This window comes from Papio anubis, chromosome 1 (assembly GCF_008728515.1).
Source record: "Papio anubis isolate 15944 chromosome 1, Panubis1.0, whole genome shotgun sequence".
NCBI lineage: Eukaryota > Metazoa > Chordata > Mammalia > Primates > Cercopithecidae > Papio > Papio anubis.
The window spans coordinates 125,619,688-125,634,727 of NC_044976.1; the positions used below are offsets into that span (position 1 = coordinate 125,619,688).

Below are 15,040 nucleotides of genomic sequence, written 5' to 3' on the forward strand. Positions count from 1 at the left end.
TTTTAGTAGAGACGGGGTTTCCCCATGTTGGTCAGGCTGGTCTCCAACTCCTGACCTCAGGTGATCTGCCAGCCTCGGCCTCCCAAAGTGCTGGGACAAGGTGTGGTTTAGCAGTCCTACAAAGAATGAATTTGGCCGGGCGCGGTGGCTCACGCCTGTAATTACAGCACTTTGGGCGGCCGAGGCGGGTGGATCACGAGATCAGGAGATCGAGATCATCCTGGCTATCACGGTGAAAACCCGTCTCTACTAAAAAAAAAAAAAATATATATATATATATACACACACACACACACACACACACACACACAAAAATTAGCCGTGCGTGGTGGCGGGCGCCTGTAGTCCCAGCTACTCGGGAGGCTGAGGCAGGAAAATGGCATGAACCCGTGAGGCGGAGCTTGCAGTGAGCCGAGATCGCGCCACTGCACTCCAGCCTGGGTGACAGAGCGAGACTCCGCCTCAAAAATCAAAAAGAATGAATTCAGGCCCTTACCATTCAAAATGTAGTCCACAGAGCAGTGGGATCACCATCACATGGGAAATAGCTAAATGCAGATCTCAGGCCCCACCCAAACCTACTGAATCAATCTGCATATGAGAAGATCCCCAGATTATTACTGGAAAAAAGTTTAAGATGCACGTTTGGGCCAAAGGCAACTGAAATGGGGGTAAGCTCGGATGATGTGAGGATCCAGAGTAAACATGTAAGGCACTCCCTATTCGCTGCCTCGTTTGCACCTACAAGACCAGTAACTGGGAAAGGTGTCATTTGAACTAAGCACCATCTGGAGCAAGGTGGAGGAAGAGAGGGTTTTGGGACTCTTTCTTGTCAAAGAGGTTTAAGTAATTAGTTTTGTCTATTATACTAGAGATAAGTTAAGGTTCCACACACCAAAAGCTCACCTACTCCAGAGTCTTCATACCCGACAGACAATGGTGATAATCTTCTCCGTGTCCCTCCAACTTCTGCTACAAAGTAAGATCCTTGCTCACTCCAGTAAAAGCCCTTAGCCTAGTGTTAGAGTCACAGTGAATGAAAATAGCTTAAACCATGGCTAATTGACCCATTAAATAAAACAAAGCAACATATGCATAACAATAATTTGAATCCAGCACCAGAAACACCCCTAGGACCTTACATCACCTCCAACCACTGCTCCTTTCGCGCCCTAAACTCCTGAGGTCCCGCCCCCGACCGTGGGCTAAGGTCCGGCCCCCGTATTTCCGGGCGAGGGGTGGCCACGTGATTGTCGCCTATAACAATCAGGCCCTGCTCTCACCCACTGGCTAAAACCTGAGAGCGACAGTTGAATCCACCAATGGGACCCTGGAAGAGTCTAAGCGACAGCCAAAATCACCACTCAATGTCAGCTAAGTGTGAATAAGGCGGGACTTTAAGTACGGAAGCTGCCCCGGGACATGAGGAAAGGAACAAGGGAAAGACCCGGTGAAGGGGCAGAACAGGCAGGTGAGAGCCTAGGAGCCCTCAGTAATCTGAAGCTTGGTGGGGACAAGGGATTCAGGGCTAGAAAGGGTGCAGAAGCCTGAAGTAGAAAGAGACGGGATTTTGGTCCGGGGTGGAGAGAGCGAATGCATTGAAAAGGGCCAAGGCCCAGGATAACGTAGACATTTAAAGGGGCAGATGCCCCGAAGAGACATTCAAAAGGATACAGATGTCCAAGATAGAGCAGACACTTGAGGAGACCAGCTCAGCAAACGGAAGACACTTAAAGCGGTAGGTTCTCAAGAGAGAAGGAGTTTTTAAGACTACAGTTAAGCTTAGAAGACATTTAAAAGGGCATGGGTTGGGATTGGGGAACACGTTTATTAAAGAAGCAGGAATAAAGGAGTCGCTTGTCAAGGATCTGGTTAGAGAAGACTAGGGTCTTCCTCTAAGGAGGAACGTGCACGCCTGCTCTCCCCCATTGTCCTTTCTGGCTTCTCCAGGTTCCCTCGACCCAGGATCCCCTGTTCCCAGGCTATGGCCCCCAGTGCCCTGTAGACCTGGCGGGCCGCCTGTGCTTGCGACCCCTATTTGGGGGTCTGGGTGGCTACTGGAGGGCCTTGCAGAGGGGCAGAGAAGGCAGGACCATGACATCTAGGGCCTCTGAACTTTCCCCGGGGCGCAGCGTGACGGCTGGCATCATCATTGTTGGAGATGAGATCCTTAAGGTGTGTCTGGGACAGAAAAGGGGGGAGGGCGCCGCGTTCTCTTGTCCTTAAGGGCCTGCTGCACATCCCTCCATGGAGGGAAATGAGACAGGGTGGGAGCCTCCTTGCTGCAGTAGGATCCTGGAGTGGATCCAGCATACTGAAGGAAAATTAACCCTCATTCTTTGAATTACTCTACTGAAAAACTTGTAGCAACGTCCCTACAATTTTTCAACCTGAGAGCTGATTGAAGAAAAATAAAAAGGTCATTGCAATTTACCAAGCAGTATGGTAGAGGGCAGAGGGGCTACACAACAATGACAGGAAGCCCCTTGAGTAGAGGAGGTACAGGTGTATGTATTGTATATTTAAGAGTTTTACTCAGCCTTTTTGGAAATGACTCAAGGATGACAAGGGTTTTTTTATTTTTGAGACAGGATTTTGCTCTGTCAGCTAGGCTGGAATGCAGTGGCACAGTCACAGCTCACTGAAGCCTCCATTTCCAGGCTCAAGCAGTCCTCCTGCCTCAGCCTCTGAAGTTGCTGTGACTACAGGTGTTAGCTACCACACCTGGCTAATTTATTTTTATTTTTTTGCAGAAACAGGGTCTCACTGTGTTGCCCAGGCTGGTCTCAAACTCCTGGGCTCAAGTGATCCTCCCACACCTCGTCCTCCCAAAGTGCTGGGATTATAGGCATGAACCGCCGAGCTTGGCCAAATGTCAAGTTTTAATAGTAATCTTTTTAAATATTCTTTGTAAATTTGTCTTTTTTTTTTTTTTTTTAAGATAGTGTCTCGGGCCGGGCGCGGTGGCTCAAGCCTGTAATCCCAGCACTTTGGGAGGCCGAGACGGGCGGATCACGAGGTCAGGAGATCGAGACCATCCTGGCTGACACGGTGAAACCCCGTCTCTACTAAAAAATACAAAAAACTAGCCGGGCGAGGTGGCGGGCGCCTGTAGTCCCAGCTACTCGGGAGGCTGAGGCAGGAGAATGGCGTAAACCCGGGAGGCGGAGCTTGCAGTGAGCTGAGGTCCGGCCACTGCACTCCAGCCTGGGTGATAGAGCGAGACTCCGTCTCAAAAAAAAAAAAAAAAAAATAGCGTCTCACTCTGTTGCCCAGGCTGGAGTGCATTGGTGGAATCTCAGCTGACTGCACCTCTACCTCTCGTGTTCAAGCAGTTCTCATGCCTCAGCCACCCGAGTAGTTGGGATGACAGGCATGAGCTACTGCACTCAGCCTTAATAGACCCTTTTTTTTTTTTTTTTTTTTTTTAATTTTTGGTAGGGATGGACAGGGTTTCGCCATGGCTGGTCTTGAACTCCTGACCTCAAGTGATCCACCCACCTCAGCCTCCCAAAATGTTGGGATTACAGGCGTGAGCCACCACACCCAGCCCTGACCCCCTATTTTTATTTTTGTATGTGTGTGTATGTGTGTGAGACAGAGTTTCGCTCCTGTTGCTGAGGCTGGAGTGCAAATGGTTGCTCACTGCAACCTCTGCCTCCTAGGTTCAAGCAGTTCTCTCACCTCAGCCTCCCAAGTAGCTGAGATTACAGGCACCTGCCACCATGCCTGTCTAATTTTTGTATTTTTAGTAGAGACAGGATTTCACCATTTTGGCCAGGGTGATGACCCTTATATTTTAAGTGCCTACTAGAGCCTGGCAGTGTGCTATACATCACATATATGTGATTTTACTAATCTTCACAACAACCCTACGAAGTTGGCACTTTTTTTCTTTTTTAAAATTTTATTTTTCTGTGTGTGTTTGTTTTATAAACGGGGTTCTCACAATGTTAAACAGGCCAGCCTCAAGCAATTCTCCCACCTCAGCCTCCCAAAGTGATGGGTTTACAGGCATAAGCCATCTTGCCCAGCCTTTTTTTTTTTTTTTTTTTTGAGACAAAATCTCACTGTCACCCAGGCTAGAGCTAATTTTTTGTATTTTTGTGTAGAGACAGGGTTTCACCATGTTGCCCAGGCTGGTCTCGAACTCCTAGGCTCAAGCAGTCCTCCCACCTCAGCCTCCCAAAATGCTGGGATTACAGGCATGAGCCACCACACCTGGTCAGCAAAAAAGCCCAATTAATGATTAAACTGAGGGTCAGAGAGGTTGAGAAACCTGCCCAGGGTTACATACCTAGGAAGTTGTAGAGATGGGATTCCAGCCTAATGCCTGATAATCTCTTACTCCAAAACACAGACCCTTTTTTTTTCTTTGGTGACAAGGGTCCCTGTCACCCAGGCTGGAGTACAGTGGCACGATCTCAGCTCACTGCAGTCTCTGCCTCCCGGGCTGAAGCAGTCCACCCACTTCAGCCTCCCAAGTAGCTGGGACTACAGGCATGTGCCACCACGCCCGGCTAGTTTTTATATTTCTTTGTAGAGATGGGGTTTTACCATATTGTGCCAGTTGGTCTTGAACTTCTGAGCTCAAGCAAGCCATCACGCCCGGCCATCAGAACACAAACCCTTAACCACTAAACCCATTGTAGACAATTAGAGGGAGATGGGGCTGGAAAAGAAGATAGGGTGTACGCCACAGACAGCCCCAAATACTCTGCAAAGGAATTTGAACTTTATTCTGTATACATTTGGAAACAACAAATGGCTTTTAAGTCCAAGAGTGATGCAATCACAGTGACGCATTAATAAAGGTTACTGAGGAGACAGAGCAGAGCACTGTGGCTGGAGGCTGGAAGCCTGGCCAGGAAGCTGTTGCCATTGTCCAGGTGAAAGGTGCTAAGGACCTGCTTGGTGGCAGTGGGGACAGAAAGAAGAAAGCAGGCCAGGCGTGGTGGCTCCCACCTGTAATTCCAGCACTTTGGGAGGCTGAGGCGGGAGGATCACTTGAGACCAAGAATTCAACACCAGCCTGGGCAACATGGCAAGACCCCATTTCCACAAAAAAAAATTAAAATGAGCTGAGTGTGGTGGCACGCACCTGTAGTCTCAGCTACTCGGAAGGCTGAGGTGGCCCTTGAGCCCAGGAGGTTGAGGCTGCAGTGAGTTGTGATTGAGCCACTATACTCCAGCCTGGGTGACAGAGACCCAGCTTTAAAAACAAACAAATGGATTTTCCCACTCTTGTGTCCAGTCCAGGCCCCTCAGCAGCCTGAGGTGGTGTCCTTCAAAGAGCAGAGCACTGCATCATCAGGTGGATGCAGCCATCATCTCCAACCCCCTGCCCTTCATCCCTACAGTACTGACGGCCTCATCCTCCCCTTCAACCCCCAGGGACACACTCAGGACACCAACACCTTCTTTCTGTGCCGGACACTGCGCTCCCTAGGGGTCCAGGTTTGCCGAGTCTCAGTTGTACCTGATGAGGTAGCCACCATTGCAGCTGAGGTCACCTCTTTCTCCAACCGCTTCACCCATGTCCTCACAGCAGGGGGCATCGGCCCCACTCATGATGATGTGACCTTTGAGGCAGTGGCACGGGCCTTTGGGGATGAGCTGAAGCCACACCCTGAGCTGGAAGCAGCCACCAAAGCCCTAGGAGGAGAAGGCTGGGAGAAGCTGTCATTGGTGCCCTCCTCTGCCCGCCTGCATTACGGCACAGATCCTCGCACTGGTCATCCCTTCAGATTCCCACTGGTCTCCGTCCGAAATGTCTACCTCTTCCCAGGCATTCCAGAGCTGCTGCAGCGGGTGCTGGAGGGGCTGAAGGGACTGTTCCAAAACCCAGCTGTTCAGTTCCACTCAAAGGAGCTGTATGTGGCTGCTGATGAAGCCTCCATTGCCCCCATTCTGGCTGAGGCCCAGGCCCACTTTGGACGTAGGCTTGGCCTGGGTTCCTACCCTGACTGGGGCAGCAACTACTATCAGGTGAAGCTGACTCTAGACTCAGAGGAAGAAGGACCCCTGGAGGAATGCCTGGCCTACCTGACTGCCCGTTTGCCCCAGGGATCGCTGGTCCCCTACATGCCCAACGCCGTGGAGCAGGCCAGTGAGGCTGTATACAAACTCGCTGAATCAGGTAGGGACCTTATGGAGGAGGGGCAGTATGCCCAAAGCCATTGGTGCCACCCCAGATCTCAGTAATGCAGGGGCTGTTGGGTGCTTCCTGCAAATCCCAGAGAGGGCAGAAGATAGCTTCTGTTAATTCATTATTCTTCCAATAAACGTTGATTGAGTACCTACTTTCATCAGCACTGTGCTAGGTGTTGGGGATATAGCCCAAAAAGATAATGTATGCCCTGCTCTTGTGGACGAGTGTTTTAACAAGAAAGATGGACATTAAACAGGTGATCCTGCATGGGGTGATGAAGGGAGTGATCTCCCACAACAGGGAGATCAGCCTTGATCTGGGGTCAGAGAAGGCAAAGTGACATAAACTGAGCGATAAGGAGGATTTGGTCTAGTAGGTGGGCAAGAGCCAATAGTATGAATGATGGCCTGCAAGGAAGCAGCATGGGGTTTAGAGGAATGGAAGGAAGCCCACACCCCATGCCCCCTGCTACGGAGGAATGACACTGAGGCTACCGTGAGGTGTGGCTGGGTGGCAGATGGCAGGTCAGGGGCCAACTCTGCAGGGCCTAGTGAGCAGCATGAAGGAGTTTGGACTTTATCCTCGGACAATTGGGAAGATATCGAAGGGTTTAAGCAAGGGCAGCATGCCTTCACTCCCCTTTGATAGCCATATGTGTCCATCTGATGCCCTCTTCCCTGCCTGCTTGGCAGGGTCTTCTCTGGGGGAAAAGGTGGCAGGTGCCCTACAGACCATTGAGACTGCCCTGGCTCAGTACAGCCTCACCCAGCTCTGTGTGGGCTTCAACGGGGGCAAAGACTGCACCGCCCTCCTGCACCTCTTCCATGCAGCTGTGCAGAGGTGAGCCTGCCCCCTGGGAGACAAGACCCCTGATCTGTTTCTCCAGTTCCACATCCCAGAAAGCAAGGGGAGAGGGGGTGTATAGGTGGAGTTCAAGAGGGAGATAGTCTTGGTGACCTCTCAGTTCCATTCTCCCACCATATTGAGCATATGATATGTGCCTGGCCTTGTGTATGGATGTGCAGGCCACTATCCCTGACCACAGGGAGGTCACAGTCCACTGGGGAGATGGAAGATTTACATACCTGAACCAGGGATGCGTGCTTAGATTTGAGAGGTGAAAGGTCAGAGTGGGCTTCCCAGAGGAAGTGGGTCTAATGGACAGAAAGGACAAGGAAAAGGGAGAAGGGGTGGGAGTCTATTCCAGGGGCCAAAGAGAACAGTGAGCTGTTTCAGGAGAGCCATTTCCCTGTCCATGCTGGCAAGCCTGTGGATTCTTCCCCCTCCGCAGGAAATTACCTGATGTTCCAAACCCCCTCCAGATCCTGTATATCCGCAGCATCTCCCCTTTCCCTGAGCTGGAACAATTTCTACAGGATACTATCAAGAGGTACTAGGGGCCTGGAGGTTTGGGCTCCAAGAGAAGCTTGACAGAGCCCACTCCCGACCCCTACTTCTGTTTCTTCCTAAGGTATAATCTGCAGATGTTGGAAGCTGAGGGCAGCATGAAGCAGGCCCTGGGTGAACTGCAGGCACGGCACCCCCAGCTGGAGGCTGTCCTGATGGGCACCCGCCGGACTGACCCCTACTCCTGTAGCCTCTGCCCTTTCAGCCCCACTGACCCAGGCTGGCCTGTGTTCATGCGCATCAACCCACTGCTGGTAATGGGGAAGAGGGTTGATCGCCTTCAGTCTCACGTGCCCCATCAGTCACTGCACCCTAGCTCACTTGTAGTAGTGGGGAGGCTAGAGCCTGGAACCTGGATGAAGGGGCCTCATCATCCAAGTGAGGCAGTGCTATCTGTTCATTCATCCTTTTGACTAATATTTATTGAGCCCAAATTCAATAGCAGGCATTGTGCTTCCTACTGTGGACAGAATAGTGACTTAGACCTGTGCTGTCTAATATAGCCACTAATTATTTATTTATACTTAAATTTTAATTAATTAGAATGAAATACTTATGACTAAAAACCACTGAATTATATACTTTAAAAGGATGAATTTGACAGCATGTGGATACCTCAATTTTTCAAATTAAGTACAATTAAAAATTCAGTTCTGGCTGGGCGCGTGGCTTATGCCTGTAATCTCAGCACTTTGAGAGTCTGAGGTGGGCGGATCACTTGAGGCCAGGAGTTCGAGACAGCCTGGCCAACATGGTGAAACCCCATCTCTACTAAAAATACAAAAAATTAGCCAGGCGTGGCCAGGTGCGGTGGCTCACACATATAATCCCAGCACTTTGGGAGGCCGAGGCAGGCGGATCACGAGGTCAGGAGATCGAGACCATCTTGGCTAACAGGGTGAAACCCTGTCTCTACTAAAAATAGAAAAAATTAGTTGTGCGTGGTGGCGGGCACCTGTAGTCCCAGCTACTCAGGAGACTGAGGCAGGAGAATGGCGTGAACCTGGGAGGCAGAGCTTGCAGTGAGCTGAGGTCACACCACTGCACTCCAGCCTGGGCAACAGAGCAAGACTCTGTCTCAAAAAAAAAAAAAAAAAAAGCCAGGCATGGTGGCATGCACCTGTAGTCCTAGCTACTCGGGAGGCTAAGGCAGGAGAATTGCTTGAACCTAGGAGGCGGAGGTTGCAGTGAGCTGAGATCGCACCACTGCACTCCAGCTTGGGCAACAGAGCAAGGCTCTCTATCTCAAAAAAAAAAAAAAAAAATGCAGGCCGGGCATAGTGGCTCACACCTGTAATCCCTGCACTTTGGGAGGCTGAGGCAGGTGGATCGCCTGAGGTCAGGAGATCGAGACCAGCCTGACCAAGATGATGAAACCCCGTCTCTACTAAAAATACAAAAATTAGCGGGACATGGTGGCAGGCACCTGTAATCCCAGCTACTTAGGAGGCTGAGGTAGGAGAATCACTTGAGCCTGGGAGGCAGAGATTGCAGTGAGCCTAGATGGCACCACTATACTCTAGCCTAGGCAACAGAGTGAGACTCCGTCCAAAAAAAAATACAGTACTTTAGTATTTGTACTAGCCACATTTCAAATGACCACCATATTAGACAGTAGAGATATAGAACATTTCCATCACCACAGAAAGTTCTGGCCAGGCATAGTGGCTCACACCTGTAATTCCAGCACTTTGGGAGGCCAAGGTGGGCTAATCAATGCCTGTAGTCCCAGCTACTCAGGCTGAGGCAGGAAGATCGCTTGAGCCAGGGAAGTCAAGGCTGCAGTGAGCCATGATCATGCCAGTGCACTCCAGCCTGGGCAACAGAAAAGACCTTGTCTTTAAAAAAAAAAAAAAAAAAAATCGGGCGGGGCACAGTGGCTCATGCCTGTAATCCCAGCACTTTGGGAGGCGGATCATGAAGTCAGGAGATCGAGACCATCCTGGCTAACATGGTGAAACCCCGTCTCTACTAAAAATACAAAAAATTAACCAGGCGTGGTGGCTGGCGCCTGTAGTCCCAGCTACTCAGGAGGCTGAGGCAGGAGAATGGCATGAACCCGGGAGGCAGAGGTTGCAGTGAGCCGAGATCGCGCCACTGCACCCCAGCCTGGGCGACAGAGCAAAACTCCGTCTCAAAAAATAAATAAATAGACAGACATGGTCTCTGCCTGTCCTCCTGGAGCTCCACCCTTGCAGTAGAGGGTGGTTCAGGAATGGAAAGCAGAGAGTGGAGATGAAGTCCTTATCTTTCTCTTTGCATACATAGAGCAAGCTATACCAGAGAATCAGATAGCAAGCCCTCCTTCAGAGGCCAAGGGAGCAGAAGAGCCATCGATGGGCCCCTTCCCAGGACAGCAGGGGTAGAAGTGGGAGAGGGGAGCATTTGTGACTATTCTATTACTCTGACCTCCCAGGACTGGACCTACAGAGACATCTGGGACTTTCTGCGTCAGCTGTTTGTCCCATACTGTATCCTGTATGACCGAGGGTAAGGGTATTAGGGGAAAGGAATGGGTAAGGGAGTTTTTAGGGTGCTGGAATAGGGAGGGCCAGTAGGATTGCACACCCTACCACATACTTGCCCTCTACCCTCCCTGCTCCAGATACACATCACTGGGGAGTCGGGAGAATACCGTGCGGAACCCGGCTTTGAAGTGCCTGAGCCCAGGAGGACACCCCACATACCGTCCAGCCTACCTACTGGAGAACGAAGAAGAGGAGCGAAACTCCCGCACATGACCTCCCACCCTAGGAGGGAGGGAAGGACACTGTTCTAGGGTATAACCTGGCAATAAACCATGCCTGTCACTGTGCCTGTTGCTCTAGCTGTGTCTTCCTGCTCCAGAGGATGGGAGAAGCAGAATTGGGTCAAATGCTGCCAGCTCTGACTGGCTGTGCTCACTTTAAGGGGCCCAGGGGCAGGGCAGAACAGGCTGGAAAGGAGCTCTCACTGATGGTTCTCAATGTCAGCCTCAGCAGGAGCCCACCAGAGGGCAGAAGCAGGAGTTGTGCCAACCACTGGGAAAAGGGCAATCAGGCAAGGCAATACCCTGGCTGGAAGAGGGGAAGCTGCCTTGGCCTAGTTGTGGAGGATGAAAGATGGAGTGGCCAGGCCCTCCCTCCCACTAACCCCACCCTCCCATCCCTGTCTAGAGGGGCTGACTCAGCCTGTTCCCAGGCCTAGAACCTTCCCTTTGCTAAACCCTGGATCCTTTGTCTCTGTAGTCATGAGGCTGAAGGGGGTGGGGACAGTGTTGATAAAAGGCACTAGAGGCAGCTCCCACACCCTTCCTCAGAACTGCTGCCCACATGCAGCCCCGGACACAGCCCCTAGCCCAAACCCTACCTTTCTTCCTCGGAGGGGCCCCTCAAGACACTGGGCTGCGGGTGCCTGTCATTAAGATGGGCACAGGGTGGGAGGGCTTCCAGCGGACCCTGAAGGAAGTCGCCTACATCCTCCTCTGCTGCTGGTGTATCAAGGAACTGCTGGATTAATGGTGGCAGGGAACTGCCTCCTCTCCCCACCAGCACCATGGCTGGCATCGCTCAGGTGGGCAGGATAGAGTAAACAGGAGGCATAGCTGCAGCTTCTGTGGCAGAGCTTGCCTCAGCTTCTCATTCTCTTTAGCCCCCAGCCCAATTGCCATCAAGACTCCTGGGGCCAGCTGTGCTTGACCAAGGATGGGCCATAAACAATGAGTAAAGAGTGAAGTGTGGATCCTGCTTTGAGCTGTGTCATCTGGCGGACCTGCCTCATCTCTGAGCCTCCTCCATTCCCAACCCCTGCCTCTGGGGAACCTCTGGTGGGCAGGAGCTTGGACTGATCTGGCTAGGACCCCAGTAAGATTGTGGCAAGACCTGGCACTCCTCCAAGCTTGGCACAGTGGGCCCACCAGCTCAGATGGTTGATCTTACTATACTCTCATAGTACCAAGAATGGACTGTCTCCTAAGATAACTGAGAATCACTGAATTATAAATATAATCCACAGGCTTTGAGGCCCAAGATTCTAAATGTCTAAAGGGGAATCAGAAAAAGTCAGCACTAGAAGGGTCTGAGAGCCAGGGTGCAGACCAGGGAGGGAAGGAGCTTGTCCTGAATAGAACCAAGATTGAAAGCCAGGTTCCTGAGTGGGCAGGGTGGAAGACAGTCCAGGTTCCTCTCAATCTGTGGGTAAGGAGGGGACCCAGCTTGAGTAGGGTCTTCATCTGTGAGGCCAAGGGTGTATGGAAACCCAGAGGACCCAGCCCTTTCCCAAATAGAAGACCTGCCCAGGCAGCTTCCTGCTTCTGAGGATCTTGGGGAAAGCACTAAGCTGAGGCTAGTCCCCAGCTCCTGAAGGAAGTGGAACCGCATGAGCTACAAGAGCTCCCAGCTCACATACAAAGCTACAAGAGAAAGGCACCTGTGTGGCCACATGGGTCCCCCAGGCTTATCATGGCACAGCCCTATCAGGACATAAGCAGCTAGATTGAGCAGAATTGGCTCTTGACTTCCTCTTGGTAGCCACAGCTGGCATTTTCCAGGAGTTGCTCCGGTGGTGGAGGCGCATCAGCCACGTGCGTCATCCTGCTCATGGGGCGCTTATGCTTACTGATGCGCCCACCCACAGCCCCCACACCTCAGAGCCAGCCATGGGACTGCTCAGTATTTCCCTGGGATCCCCACCCAGCATTCTCTGTCCCCTCTTAGGGCTCAGTTTTCATCCCCCAGCCCTTTGTCACTTGGGGCACTGGCCTGGAGATTACGGTAGATAGGGCCCTCTTCCTCCCTGCCTGGGACCAGCTCTTCCTCAGCCTTCTTGTTAGTTAACTCTTGGTTTTTTTTGTTTTTTTTTTCTAGGTTCTTTTTGTAAAGGTGATATATGCCTACAGTAAAGAACTTTAGGCCAGGCTGGGTACGATGGCTCACACCTGTAATCCCAGCACTTTGGGAAGCAGAGGCAGGCAGATCACCTGAGGTCAGGAGTTCCAGACCAGCCTGGCCAACATGGTGAAACCGCATCTCTACTAAAAATAATCAGCTGGGCAAGGTGGTGAGTGCCTGTAATCCCAGCTACTTGGGAGGCTGAGGCAGGAGAATCACTTGAACCCGGGAGGCAGAGGTTGCAGTGAGCCAAGATCATGCCACTGCCCTCCAGCCTAGGGGACAAGAGTGAAACTCCATCTCAAAAAAAAAAAAAAAAAAAAGAACCTGGGGCTGGAGTGCGGTGGCTCTCCCAGCACTTGAAGAGCTAGTGGTGGATCACTTGAGGTCAGGAGTTTGAGACCAAGCCTGGCCAACATGGTGAAACCCCATCTCTACTAAAAATACCAAAAAAAAAAAAAAATTAGCCAGACGTGAGGGCGCATGCCTGTAGTCAGCACGGAGGCTGAGGCAGGAGAATGAGCTTAGATCCGGGAGGTGGAGGTTGCAGTGAGCCAAGATTGTACCAGTGCACTCCAGCCTGGGTGACAGAGCAAGACTTCGTCTTAAAAAAAAAAAGAGAACTCTAATAGTTAAAAGTCTCCTGGTCTATCCCCCAGTCCCTTAGTGCTGCCCCTGGAGGCAACCATGGTTACCAGTTTCTTGGAGAACATTCCAGTCTATGCATAGACTGCATCTTCATTCATTCTACAAATATTGAGTTTTTCAGTGTATACTTATATCAGTGTGGGTCTTTGGATACAGCAGTGAACAAAACAGATCCTTGTACTTGTGAAGCTTACATTTTAGGGGGCGGACAGGACAAACTAGAAACATTTTTTAAAGTATGTATATGTTATTAGATGATAGGCACTATCGGAAAAAAAAAGTGGAAATCGAGCTGGTGTTGGGAATGGGTCATAGAGAGCCTAAGAATTTGAGCTTTTATGCTGAGTGAAATGAGGAACTATTGCAGGATGTTGAGCATGAAATGGGTTTTTTTACTTAAAAGGCTCAAGCTGGCTGCTGTGTTGAGAACAGACTTCAGGGAAGCAAAGGTAGAATACGAGTGACCTATTAGGAGGTAATGGCACAATATAGGCCAGACACGTTGGTGGTCTCAGACCAGGTTTATAGCAAAAGCAGTAGTGAGGGGTGGCTGGATTCTGGATATATTACTCTTCCTAGTTAGTTAACATACTCTCCACATTGTTCTGCACTTTGCTTCTTTTCCTTTGATAAACCTTGGACAGGATTCAGGATCCCATATCAACACATGGAGAACTTGTCCATTCTTTTTTACAGCAGCCTAGTCTCTACAGTACTCCAACTTGAGCTTATTTCTTATCCCTGGCAGGTCAGTGCATCTTTTTTTTTTTTTTTTTTTTTTTTGAGACAGATTCTTACTCTGGCACCCAGGCTGGAGTTCAATGGTGCAACCTCAGCTCACTGCAACCTCCGTCTCCCGGGTTCAAGTGATTTTCCTATGTCAGCCTCCTGAGTAGCTGGGATTACAGGAGTGCACCACCATGTCCTGCTAATTTCAATTATTTTTTTTTTTTTTGAGATGGAGTCTCGCTCTGTCACCCAGGCTGGAGTGCAGGGGCACGATCTCAGCTCACTGCAAGCTCCGCCTCCCGGGTTCACGCCATTCTCCTGCCTCAGCCTCCTGAGTAGCTGGGACTACAGGTGCCCGCCCCCACGCCTGGCTAATTTTTTGTATTTTTAGTAGAGATGGGGTTTCACCGTGTTAGCTAGGACGGTCTTGATCTCCTGACCTCCTGATCTACCCACCTTGGCCTCCCAGAGTGCTGGGATTACAGGCGTGAGCCACCACGCCCAGCCAATTTCGATATTTTTAGTAGAGACAGGGTTTCACCATGTTGGCCAGGCTGGTCTCGAACTCCTGACTTCAAGTGATCCTCCCACCTTGGCCTCCCAGTGTGCTGGGATTACAAGCATAAACCACCGTGCCCGGCCTCAGTGCATCTCTTTAGGCATCCACAAAATGCAGCTTAGTGCTCTTGGCTGGTCCGTTGAGAGGCTCTTACCTGGTCCCAGTGATGGGAGTAGTCAGAATTTACCTTCCCATGAATCTGGGGCTCCTTCTTCCCCCTCAGAGCCTGTACCCTATTTGGCCAGCTCCAGCCCTTCCTTCCCTGACTCAGGCCCTGGCCTACTGCCTTCTTTTCCTTTCTTAGGCCTCACTCCCCCCAGGCGGGGCAGTGCCTGGAGGTGGATCCTGGAGTCTGAGGTCTGAGCTCAAGGGCCTTTGCCAGGGGAGGGGAAGTCTGGCAGAGACCACTGGGGAAGTGGTGGGTAGAGGAAGGCGGAGTCCAGGGCTGTGGCCTGTGGTGAGATGGCTGATAGAGAGCAGCAGGGGGAGTGAGACTGCCAGTGGCCCAAGGAGAATGTGAGTGGGAAAGAGGGCTTTGACAGTGTAAAGACTGGAGAATAACAGAAACCTCAGATACCATTCAGAGAGCCCTTTTCACAATACAGAGTGCTTTGGGCGCCACGGAAGTCCACTTCAGCAATTATCCCATGTTAACATGAAGGAAATAGGCCCAAGAGG

The 15,040-nt window shown here is 51.0% G+C and overlaps 2 protein-coding genes across 3 annotated transcripts; both read left to right on the forward strand.

Annotated features, from left to right (window-relative positions):
• The first annotated feature begins 1,263 nt into the window (after positions 1–1,263).
• FLAD1 (flavin adenine dinucleotide synthetase 1) lies at positions 1,264–10,373 on the forward strand. 2 transcript variants are annotated; one of them, XM_003892739.4, is made up of 8 exons: positions 1,264–1,471; positions 1,951–2,175; positions 5,395–6,139; positions 6,844–6,991; positions 7,443–7,541; positions 7,623–7,812; positions 9,975–10,048; positions 10,164–10,373. In XM_003892739.4, the coding sequence occupies exons 2-8, from the start codon at positions 2,095–2,097 to the stop codon at positions 10,297–10,299; spliced, it is 1,473 nt and encodes a 490-aa protein (XP_003892788.1). In that variant the 5' UTR covers positions 1,264–1,471; positions 1,951–2,094; the 3' UTR covers positions 10,300–10,373. The 2 variants fall into 2 exon arrangements, with proteins under 2 accessions (XP_003892788.1, XP_009180713.1); XM_009182449.4 differs by having other exon boundaries at positions 1,302–1,738.
• On the forward strand, positions 10,373–12,128 carry LENEP (lens epithelial protein). Its single transcript, XM_017947499.3, has one exon. It carries the CDS (start codon positions 10,870–10,872, stop codon positions 11,053–11,055), a length of 186 nt encoding a protein of 61 aa, XP_017802988.1. The 5' UTR covers positions 10,373–10,869; the 3' UTR covers positions 11,056–12,128.
• Positions 12,129–15,040: the final 2,912 nt, after the last annotated feature.